This window comes from Mastacembelus armatus, chromosome 21 (genome assembly GCF_900324485.2).
Source record: "Mastacembelus armatus chromosome 21, fMasArm1.2, whole genome shotgun sequence".
Classification (NCBI taxonomy): domain Eukaryota; kingdom Metazoa; phylum Chordata; class Actinopteri; order Synbranchiformes; family Mastacembelidae; genus Mastacembelus; species Mastacembelus armatus.
The window spans coordinates 12,445,163-12,457,814 of record NC_046653.1 but is presented as its reverse complement, the minus strand read 5'-3'; the positions used below and the strand labels follow the sequence as shown (position 1 = coordinate 12,457,814).

The following is a 12,652-nucleotide window of genomic DNA, read 5'->3' as shown; positions in this document are numbered from 1 at the left end:
CCGATTGTATGGCAGAGAAAGCCAAAAGTGCCACACCACTGAATTATATATATGTAATTTCATGCACACAAGCCCTGGAAAGGTTGCGGATATGTCCACATCCTCATAGACACAGAGAAATATATGTAGTGGCAAAAGTTGCCACTGCATTGGAGTGATAAATAGGGCAAAGAGTGAAAATTAAGCAGGGTGAGAAGAGAAGGACAAGGACAATAAGGGGGAGGAGAATGAGTGAGAAGTGCAAGAAGAAAGAGAAAGGTACTGTGTTTACTGTGAAGAGAGAAACCTGTACACTGTAGATATTCTCATGTAGCTGCAGCTGTGATGATGGTTTGGTAAATGTGTAAAACAAGCAAGAGTTCAATCCACCATTTCTTCTGCTTTCTGTGTGTGGTAGGGGACACCCCATATGATCTCGCCTAACTGCTGCTCTTTCTGCAGATACTGTATTGTCTTTGTCAATGATCACGCTTTGCTCAACACGGCTTCTGCCTCAGACACTTTCAGGGATAAAACTGCAAGCCTGGAAGCTCAAATGTAACAACAAACATAACAGCGTGAAATGTGAATTGCAGATTTAGATGTGTTGTGTTTGTGGCATCTCCACTGTATATTTTCGGGTGTTGGAACTGTGAGTTTGTGATGTAGAGAAGACAGAAAAAAGAAAGAAGGGAACAGATGGTGTGCGAGAAGAGGTGAGGCTTGTGGTCTTTCCTGTCCAGCACCTAGTGAGATCATCCTGTTGCACTGTTGGTTTATGTTGGAGAGACAGTGAGACACCTCAATCTCACTGTTTAAATATAATGCATATCATTATGTAAAAACCTTGTGTTGAAAGCTGCTAATCTGTTAATTAAAGTCTTTTATCAAACAGAAATAGCAGTTGTAGCTTCTAGCTTGTTAAATATGATTTGCTGCTTTGTCTGTTTTCTATTACTAAAAAAATAATTATCTTTGAGATATGTACTGTTATGTTATATACATGATGTTTTTATATATATACTTTTACTCGATAATGAAACCCATCATTATCTGCAACTCTTTTCTCCAGTAAGAGCTTAGAAGAGCTCCTCAGTAATCATGCTCCTCAGTGTGATTTAAACAGTATGCAGAGCCATATGTTAAACCTCCTCAAATGTTATAATTAGATAAAAATTGCAAAAGCAAGCCTGCCTTTCTTTAAAAGCTGACATTTTTGGCAATACCTGATAAGACTGCTGTTTGTCAACATGGCTGGTAAAGCACAAAATCAGACTTCGCATTGTGTCTTCTTAGACCTGGAGCAGCGATTGTTAGCTCTGCTGACACATAGATAGGGACACAGACACACGGTTGGGTGCCACGAAGTGTATCTGTGTGTGCACCCATTAATTGGATTACCACGGTGCCCATGTGTAGATGTTCAGCTGTTTTTGTGTATCCATGCAAAAGCATACCCCATTATCCCTGACTATAGAAAAGCTGTTATGTGTATATGCAAGGAGCTTCATGGCTAAGCCTGTGTCAAGATGGTGAAGACATGGTCATTCATATGATAATAACCAGGCAAAAAAAAAAAAAAGATCATAAATCTCTCTACATCTAGGGATGCAGAGTTTCTCCCCACAATGATAGATTCAGGAAGAGATCTAAGCTCCTTATACCAAGTACATGAGAGCCATTAGCGCTAGCATTAGGTCTTCATTGGGCATGAGTTTTTTTTTTTTTTATTGTTGTCACTTTAGGGCAAAAAGAAACTAATGATCTAGCAGGATTTGGCTCATATTTGTTTTATGCATTTCATAGCACTTTTAAAAAGAAAAACATACATTTTGTCAGTGTCATTTTTAGCATTATATTAATCAGTGCATTGGTCTGTAGAAGCATTCATCTTTTGCTTGAGTTATTTAACAGGTCCCTGGGGAATGTGAAACAGCTGGGCTGCATGCAGTTTGTATAGTTGAGCATGTTGAGAAAATATTGGAAAGTAGGCCATTCTGTATTTTAGACTCTTTTGAATTGACAAACATGAAATAGTTGAGTTGGAGAATAGGACTATTAGTGAGTTGTCTAGTTTTAGGCACCAAATCATCCATTTGTGGGGTATGATCTTTGTAGGTAGAGTATAATCAGCTGGTTAGGCACTGTTCATTCTTTCTATACTGATCAGTGCAGCTCTGCTCACTCGGTAACTACGCCATCAGCTTGGATGTGTTGGCCAAACAACACCAGAAGCACACATGGGTGTGTGCACTAAAAAGAGATGTTGAAGTTGTCACCAGCAGCAGTGCTCGTTTATAGGCATGTCATTAAATAACTGAACCAGCAGGAGTACAGAACATTGGCACTCGTGAGCTAAACATGTAAAGTACAGTAGTTATCCCTTCAAATATAGCTGGAGGCAAAGTGGAGCTTGTTGGCTGTGAACACATCCTTGTTGTTTCATGGAAAGAGCCTTTAGACTGAGGCTCCCCCACACTGGTCACGCCTGTCATGCTGATGTCTCGCTCTGCAAATCACACATAGACACACACAGGCCAACGTTAAAAAAACAAAACAAAACGTTTAGAAAAATGTGAGAGAATCTAGTCTGAAATAATAACTTTAAATTAATTTTCAACACAACAAAACAGACGACAACAAAAGACTGCATCAACTCAAAGCACTGCAGACACTATCAGCAGACCAGAATTGCGTTGAGGCACAGTCTGTATCAGTCACAGCAGTATAGTGTACTTTCATAAGCAAGTGTAAAATGTAAAACAAATATCTATGTAGAAAGGAAATCACACACTGTATATCTGAAGATGTCAGCAGGATTACAGATTAGGGTTTTTTTTTCTACCCTAGTGGTCTGCATGCTGGTTTCATTTAACCATATGTACAGCTGCACTGCGGGATGTTGGACAGGATATTATCTGCTGCCGTCCATGGAAGGAAGATGCATGTTTACACATCATGGAACTCTGGCTGAGAGCCAGAATAGCAGCACATCGCTGAGATATCATCCAGCCTCCATGGCATGTATATGAATGGAGCTGAGATGAGTAGGTTTGGACAGAAGCCAGCTTGGACTTTGTCTTGCTCTCTCTTGCTCTCACACAAACACACACACGCTCGTGCTTGAACACTTGTATTTACCGAGGACCCTCACTGCATTACAATGCATTCCCTGACCTTTTATCCTAATCTGAGCCTAACCTGTCTATCCTGAAACCTTACACTGAACTTAACCCAATAAATCTATCCTCAAAACAAATCCTATTCATCAAACAGCCTTTTTATGAAGTCCTCACAAAGGACTGCTGACCAGATGAATCGAAAGTACATCAAGCTTTTACATTTCCCCACATCCAATGACTACAGTGTGTGAGTTTTGCATGTTTGGGGTTTGTTTACATATGTGTGTGTGTCTGTGTGTTTGTGTGTGGGTTTTTGTGGTGTGACCCTGGTGCAAGTACTCTACTGTAGTACTTGTAATTGAGTTGATCTGCATCTGTCTCTGAGAACTAGTGCGTCCATCCCACGTGTGCTTATGTGTGTGTGCGTCTGTTCTTTTGATGTGTGTGCGTACAGTATCAGTGTTTGTGACTGTTAATTATCCCCCCCCCCCCGTCTGCTCCCCAATCAGTGCACAGCTGCAGGGCCCCCTGTGTAAGGCAGTGCTGCATCTAATGTCTTATTATTCACGCTGTGTCTGCTCACCAGCCATACAGAGCCTGGGGGATGGAAAGGGTTTGAGCTGTGTGTGTGTGTGTGTGTGTGTGTGTGTGTGTGTGTGTGTGTGTGTGTGTGTGTGTGTGTGTGTGTGTGTGTGTGTGTGTGTGTGTGTGTGTGTGTGTGTGTGTGTGTGTGTGTGCGCACATGTGATGAGAGGGTTATGTATTAGCAAAGTGGTAATAGAGGGTTTGTTCAGCCTTCTAATTCGTTGGCACTACTTAATTACAAGCAATGCGACAGTGTGATTGGAGCCGCTGATGGATCGAGACTGAGAGACGCCCCGGCACTTTTGGATCAGGGATGCTGGAGTGTGTGTGTGTCAGCATGTGTCTGTGTGTCTAGTGAAAGGAAAAGGAAGTCATTACCTTTTAATCATATCCTCCTTTATCATTTCTTCCTTTTTCCTCTTCTCTTTTTTTTTTCTCTTCATCCCCCCTTCTGTCTCTAAATTCTCTCTCCAGCCTCCTCCAGTCAGCCTCGAACCCCCTCCGTTCCTCCAGCTGGCTCTCAGTGTCAAGCTCCTTGTCATCTTCAATCAACCCCTCTTTTCTGCAACACTTACCCCTTTTCCTCCGGTCCCTGGCTGTCTTTAACCTTCCAGTAAGATCAGTAAGAAGTGTCACATAAATGATCCTACACTGTGCATTCATGTCATTCAGTCTGGCTTGAGCTCCACTAAGAATAAATCTTTAGTAACATATTTTTACAGCCTTGAAGTTACACGACATCTCGTGGAATTACTAAAAGGTATCGTGCTGCTGTGTTTAGCTTGGAGCTAGAACTTAAAATCGCACTGTAATTAAGACAGGTCCAAGGCTGTTGTCAAAAACATGCTTTGTTTAAGGTTGCTATATTAATTAGATTAACTCTGTGAATACATGCTTTCATTGAATGTAGGCTGATGCAGTTAAAAGGAGTGCTTGCTTACTGGAGTCCAATACAACAACAACCTGCTGCCTCTGTTAATAAAATAAATATTAATACAAACATGCACTCATACCCATTTTAGTGGAAAGACTAGAGGCAAAAGTAGTGCTCCATTCCCATTCAGTCTAAACACAAGGCAGTGTATTCCTCCACATCAAAAGTCTCATCACAATAAGCCCAATCGTACCTCATCATAGCTTCTGCGTCTTTCAAAAGTATAGGCTAAATTTTTCACAAAGCGATTTCAAGGTGGACAGTGTGAAGGTTTGGTTACCCAAGTGGTTGCATAGTTACATAAATCATTCCTCAGTATTATATGAATTACTTTGTCATTTCTATTAGAAAGCATAGAAATTATGTAGAAAGCATTTATTCCAGTGCTGCGGTTTCCTGCATTAGTAAGCTATAGTAGCTTCCTATTGACAGTGAAAGTTTTCCACGTTCTGTAACTTGACCTTTATAACATGTTGTAACAGGCTATCAATGCCTCTTGCATAGTTTTTGTACAGTATGTGCACGTTTTGTGAGACTGGTATATGGGGAGGTGGGGGCAGGGTTTGCTTTGACACCATAATCCTGCAGCCTAGCTTGGCTTTGTGGAGACCTTAGCTGGAAGGAAAGAGAGAGGAAGGGAGGGATGGAAAGAGTAAGAGAAAGAGGGGGTGTCGGGGTAGTCGTTTGAAGGGGAGGGGAGAGTGGGGAACGTGGGTTTTCAGACAGGGCGAGAGGGAGGGGAATGATGGGAAGGGAGAACGAGGGCGATGGGATTCATTCATTCTACCTCTCACTATGAAAGGAAACAAAGGATGCTGAAGGGCCTGACTTATGACAGCAGGACAGCTCAGAGTTTGCCTGTTAGCCTCTGGTGACCTGGCTGCCTGTACTTTGCCGCTGGCCTCTTCCTCTGCTGTTCCTCTTTCCATCCATCTGTGCAGGCCACCCTCTCTGGGCTGAAGACGTCTCACCGCTGCTCCACTCCATTCTGCATGTGAGTGACTATGCCTGTGTCTCTGTGTGTGTTAAAACAATTAATTTTGTTTTCTGCAGCTTGGTTAGTGTTTTTTGTCATCTAGACAGACCAATAAGCTAGAGAGGTGTGGTTAAATCCATGTATCCCCTCTCTTTGCCCTTTAGTGCTTTTTTTCTCAGCAGTAACATGGATATTTCTGCATCTGTCAAATACAGGGGCAAGCTTGACATGAGAATGAGATGGGTAATGCTCAGAGCCCACCTCGAATATGGCACCTCTGGTTCATTGTAAATATGGACTTGAAAAATGACAAGATTTCAGTGTCTGTTCAGGGTAAAGCTTAATCAAATGTGTGAAACCACCATTTGTTTGTTGAAGACCTAATCCTGAATGACAGGTAGCCACATCTGCTTTTGTTGGAATAATTATACAGACCTAGACAGGAAATTCTGCCCTGCCTAAATATTTGCCTGGGGTTTTCTGTGGCTGAAGGGCAGACAGCTTGGATGCTGGTTTGGCAGTAGGGTTGGCACGTTGTGGGTCAGCCTGGCAAAGGAACTGGCATTAAGGGTGGGTGGGGCCACCTCACAGGCTGTTTATCACTTAAAGGAGAGGGTGGCAGTGGAGCACAGACATGAGGGATTTAATTTTAACATAAAGAAATATTTGAGACTATTAATGAGCTTTGGACAATATGGTCCAAATTAGTATTGCAATGACTAGCCCAGCATTATGATAAGTTTAGTAAAGACTAAATGTGAAATTCCACTTTAGAGATTTGGGTAAAATTTAACTTTTTCATATTAAAGCTAAAATGACTGATTGACAGATAAGTAGACAAATAAATTGTATTTACTTGTTGACTTGATTTGTCATAAGTGCCCAAAATGTCACACACTACCTTCTCAAATGTTAAGATTTTCTAATTTATATTTCAAATTTCCTGAATATCTTTGAGTTTTGGACCCTATGTCAGACAAAACAAGAGCTTTTAAGATGTCAGTTTGGGCTTTAAAGGATTGTGAAAGATGTTTATCTTACATTTTTCTTGCATTTTTGTAGACCATATTATTGATGAATTGAAAGTAGTGAAAATATTTTAGTTCATTATTCATTTAAAAATGACTGTGTAACATGATATTTTAGTATGAGAATAAAATCATGTAAAGGGACATTATAACGCTAAATTATCACTGAGCCTTAGTGTTGATTATTGTAATAGGCTCAGTATTCTCTGCGTTTCTGCATTTAAAACAAGAGAGAAAATGTGTGAGCACATGTGAGTCTGAGTGTATCTACCTTGTCCTGTTACTAAATTATTTGACTTGTCTTGTTAAGGGAAACTTCACAGTATCAGCATCGATGTCAAGATCTTTATTTAGAGCTTGATTATCTGTCCTTAATAAGTTTGTACTGGCTCGTAGAGGAATGTGTTGTGATTCAGTATTTCCCTCCCACTTGAAGAGCTCTGTCTAGGCAGATGCAAGGTAATTTTCTAATGGGCCTCATTGGAGGAGCATATCCAGTCAATAGCCATCAATCAATTATAGTCAATAAGACACAGCAGAGAACAGCAGGCTCTCTTGCTGACACTGTTTAGAGTGTCACAAGATTGACCATCTCTTTTTCGAAATTGGATTCAGGGCTGAGTGAGAAGAATGTTTATGGTAACAAGAAGGAATGCCTCTGGTCTCTAGTAAATAACATTTTGATACTTCAGACAGATGGATTCCAGTGTCACAAGACTAGCATTACCCCAAGAAATGTTTCAAATGTGCTGTTCTCATATTTCTTTCATTTCTTTCCCCAAAGCAAGAAGTGCTGCAGGTAATTAAAGGGGATGTTTGGAGGTCAAAAGATGGTTTGTTTGTGTGGACAAGCAGCCATCAGGGGTTGGGATGAAGGTGAAGAGGTTGAGGCATGGCTGGAACAAAAGGGCTGGGTTTCGATGAAGGTGGATGTTGGCTAAGGAAAGAAAAGCTGTTTTCCAGCTGAGCCCCAGATGATGATCTTTAATCATCACAACATGAGAAATGCCTTCTCTCTATCTCTCTCTCTGTCTCTATCTGTCTCTCTCTCTCAACCCTTCCTCCTGTGCTTTTGTTCAGGCCCTCCTTTGACACAGTCAGTCTCAGTTTTTATTTACCCTACCCCCTCAACCTTCCAGGTGCTTGTTTGGAGTTGTACCCTTTTTTTACAGCTCAATTACATAGCAACAGCAGTAGCCAGCACAGAGGGGTGAAGGGGGTCAAATGTGTGTTTCCCACAATGTGTGTTGTAAATATACTATAAGCTACAATTTTGTCCCTTGTGACTGTAATTTGCCATAGGTACTAAGCTTCCATCCATTCCCTCCATCCATGCTTCTATCACTCTTCTCCCCTGCATCCCCACTACCCTCACCCCGCTCAGTTATTCCCCAGGTGGCAGGCCACATAGTGACCTTTTGAATCATCCCATTTTTCTCTTATGGAAACATTCAAAGCTCAAACACCCAGGGGAAATAGAGAGTTTACCCAGGAATACATAAAAATGCATGCACACACAAAAATATACTATATGTGAGAAACTGGAAACACGTTCATGCACCCTCAAATCAGAAATAAAGTGATCATTTAAGTTTATTGTTTTGCTGTTTAGGATTTGAGGTGTCATTGTTTACCAGTGAACTTTTGAGTCCATTCCTCCATATTTTAATGACTAAGCTGTTTGTTCTCCAATCAGAAGATTAGCTTCACTGTGATATTAGACTTGATGGATTAGTGTGTGCTAGGGGCTGCTTGGCCACCGAGGCCACTAGCCAGAATTCGGAGCCGCTGCAAAGAATAGCCCTCTATTGTGTGCTTGTCAGGCTGGTTGGCTGCTGTGGCACACACACTCACACGCCGGCATGCACGCAGACATACACTGATGTATACACAAACACACACACATAAACAGAGACACTTATCACCAGAAAGAGTCAGTGTCAGGTCAGCCTGTGGACAGCGTTGCATTGTTGCTCTCATCCAGCTCTCCTGGACATTTAACAGTGCAGCCATTCAGCTGTTACTAGTGACTCAGGACCAGTGGGTAGCACAACAACCAGTATGACCAACAACACCTGCCTTCACACTAACACACTGTTGTGTTCAAGGGATTTAAAGCACAGAGAACTGGCAAAGATAATCACAGGAATGTTTTGGAAAACCTTTCATAAACGCTAAGCACAATACTCTAACTAAAAATTTAAAAGTATAAAGGATCATATGTATTCTAGGGTCGTACCTGTCCTCTGTAACTGGGTGAAGATAAAACAGGGTGCGGAATACAAGACCATGTGTACACAGTACCTTTAATAAGTTTAAATAGTTTAAACTTTTCAAAAAGGACATATAAAATATAGTAATCCCTAAGGCAGGATAAGGAAAGATGGCCAATGAAATCAATTTGTTCGGTTTATAGCTCTGTTGAATGCTGTTGCTATTGTCACTTGACCTCCACCCTAATGACCCCCACTGAGAGCCTATACAGGTTAATATAGGGACACAGTGTGAACCTTATGTACCCATAAAATCTGTGTCAACATGAAGTGAACTCATGTTGACCTCTGTCAATGTTTCCTGTAAAAAACAAAACAAAACACACCTATCACCCTAAGTGCTTGTTTGACTTTGACATTTCTAGCCACCTGGCTTTTTGACCAGCATATTTTATGCAATTGTCATAATATTACTTAGGCTTATACTGTAACTTCATATTCTGTCTCTTTCTGTCTGCCTTTGCCTTCATTCATTTATTGTAGTTAAATCCTAGGCCTGGAAAAGCTTGTACATTGATATTCCCTTTTAAATAAGGTAATGAAAATAGCATACAGCCAGATCTGTTTTAACACACCACCTTTTAATTATGTGTGGGGAGACAACTGAAACGGATTTAGTTCATGCTGTCATCAGCAGTACTTTTGCCTATGGTTAAAATAGTAAGAGGGAAGAAAGTCCCAAGCATAGCAGACAAACAATCTTTTAAACGGTTCCCAGTCAGCCGATCTTGTCATTCAAGTATTCAGTGGAAAGTGTCCACTCTATCATATCTTTCAAGTGTGATTTCTAAGTTGGTATGGATGAGCAATTGCAATGTCACTTCCTGTGTGTATGCGAGAGACACAAGTGCTGATCATCTGCTGCCCCAGCTCTCCTCTGGTGCCCCGTGGTGCCAGTGTAGTCAGCCTGGCAGTGTGAGCCTAAGGCACTTGTGCACACATACACACACACCACCATAGCACGGGTGAGCAAATGACTCATCTCTGCCCCCTCTCCTCTCTCTCTTTCTGTCTGTTCTTCTGTATCCCTCTGTCTCTGTCTGTGCAGGGGACATCACTCAGAAGGGCTATGAGAAGAAAAGAGGCAAGCTGTTGGCACCGTACATCCCACAGATACAAGGTAAGGCACACAGGCCTGCAGGAAATGTACTGTCCAGAACAGGTTTTATCTGTGCACTGGCTGCGCCATAGTTTGCATAGCGTCCTTGCCAAAGCAAAGATAAGATTTTTATCAGTTGTGAACTGCTGTTGTAAATATATTTACTTTATATATTTACATTTTACTTTTTTGCAGATATAAGGAAGTAATGGGGAGGCAAAGGCAGAAGGAAAATAATAAAAAAATAAAATAACTAAAGTGTAAAAGCAAGGCTAAAACACATTCAAAAGTTGTGTATTTTAAGTGAGAGTAAATAAAATATTCAGTGGTGTTAAAATGTTAGATTAACCATCACCTGGTCACCCGGTGGAATTAAAGGTAGGAAGACATAATGGAGACTGTAAATATTAACGTTTCTGTCAAGTGGTAACTGGTCTAAAGTTGGATGACAAGGTCCACACATCACACATTATATTTTGTAGTTAGGTTGGAGATGTTTGAAATGAGCATATTTGCTTTGAAAAACACGAAGACTTGAAGTATCTCAACTATATGTTACTATTTATTATCTGTCTTTGACTCTGAAGGGGCCTACCAAAATTTATTCATTAGTTCAGTGTAGGGAAGCGACAGCTACAGAGCTGTGGGCAGGCTATGGAGGCATGAGACACATGTATCCTGCAGGATGACATATCCAGCACAATGAATCAGTGGGTAAAAGTTTTAACAGCTGCACAGTTGAAATAGGAGTCCAATAGACTGCACGCTCCTGAGCTCCATACAAAATTTCATAAGCTGTTTTACTGTCCTATAGTTCACTGCTGTCATAGGACTGTACTTATGGCAAGTACAATAAAATATGTATACAAACCACGTTGTTAGGATCTTGGAAGGGGGACAATAATTTCCTTTGTTTATATTTTATATTTTGGGGGTAGATTATACTGGGAAGTCAAACATTTAAGAAAAGTTCACATGTGAATTTATCAACATCAAATTCAGCCACCACACCAGTAAGCATTGGCATCAGACAGATCCTACATTCATTGTGAACCAATAACATCATCTGCTGTGATGGAGTTCACCTCTGATTGGCTCAGTGTGGTGTGTCTCATAAGAGTATTCTGCCCAGCAACCAGGTCTGTTGTCCTGTCTTATTTTATAGACCTTTTTCCTCTGGGAGCCGGGAAAAGGTTGTTGTGTGACGGACCTGTGAGAGTGATATAAGGACCAACATATATTGATGTGTCTATCCATGCTCAGGGAATGTGGTGTGCGTGTGTGTGTGTGTGTCAGACCTAATTCATTTATCCTTAAATGCCCTCAGGCCATCTTGAACCTTGTGTAATATTCAAAACTCATGTCACTAAATAGATTTAGTTGAAGCTCATGTAAATGTTGCTCAGCATTGCAGTGTGTGTGTGTTAGTGCTGTCTGAGACCTGCTGACTGCATGGACCTCAGTGATCCCCACTAAGCTGCTGCTGAAAAGCCAGGCGGACTGGCTGGCTGGCTGGCCAAGTGTCTGACTGGCAGTGAGTGGAATCTAGTGAGCTGCATGTGACCTTGGTGAAAACTGTTTTTTAATGGATGTATTAGTACAGGCAGCTATTATTGTTTTTTGGTTGCAAAACCCAAACAAAATCTCAAAATTTTCTGGTGATACTGGTGACAACTTGTAGCTGCACTGTTAATTCTGCCACCCAAGTTTTGATATTCAGACCTTTTGTCAAGCCACATTATTTGTTTCAGTCACATTTTACTTTGACACATTGTAAAATCATCTGTAGAATTGCCAGTATGAAGGGTATGGGCCAAATCCAGCCAAAAGAATATATTTGGCCACTTTAATTTAATAGTAATGTAAACATTTACACACTCTGCCATGAACAATGCTGAAAAAAGAAGGGCCTATGGCGAGTGAAATGATCCAAATCTTAGGTCTTAGGCTATTGCTAGTCATTCTCATAAAGATGTTTTTAAAAACATGTTTAATATTTGCAACTGACATTAGTGACTGAGGTGTTGTCTGCAAGACACAGCTGGTAAATAAACAGCTTTATCAACCCTGAAGTTAGCTTCATTCACTCAACCTTTCCTCTGTAAGGTAACTACTGATAGGGCAGTGGTGTTGAGCTACTGTTCTTAAACATTTGGCTGAATTTTATGAATAAAGCTGCACTATGATGGTAGTGATGGGCCCCTTATTTGATGTGTGCCATGGGTTTGCTTTGAAAACCAGAATGTGCACTATTCTATAAATTACTCATTTTTGTAGTCGTTTAAAATCATTTCCTAAGTAAGGATGATGTTGGTGAATTGCTGCAGCAAAAAGAATAAGTAAAGGGTCTTTCTGACTGAGCTGTATTTTTCCATGTTAGTTTCTTAGATCTGATCCAACATTGTTACCCAGATAGTGGCTTTGTACCTTAGTAACCAAAAAAGTTAAAGCACTTTTTTTTTTTTTTTTTTCAATGTGCTGCTGCCTTGATAGTGTACAAAGACATATGAGAACTAGACAGTGTTGTTGGAATAAGTCAAGTACAGGCAGAAACCAGCAGGAGACAGTCAAAACATGGGCCTAGCTGCAATTTTTTTTATTGAGACAGAGCTACAGAACTATAGAAGTCTCCTTTTAACTTTATGCTTCCCTTTGT

The 12,652-nt window shown here is 40.8% G+C and overlaps 1 protein-coding gene across 4 annotated transcripts in view; it reads left to right on the top strand.

The window, feature by feature from the left end:
* The window catches only part of dip2a (disco-interacting protein 2 homolog A), a 71,564-nt gene that overhangs the window by 29,777 nt on the left and 29,135 nt on the right, over positions 1–12,652 (top strand). For all 4 annotated transcript variants that reach the window (XM_026294744.2, XM_026294747.2, XM_026294746.2 and 1 more), the window contains exon 2: positions 9,946–10,017. In XM_026294744.2, the coding sequence (XP_026150529.1) occupies positions 9,946–10,017 (72 nt within the window). The remainder of the gene's footprint in view (positions 1–9,945; positions 10,018–12,652) is intronic.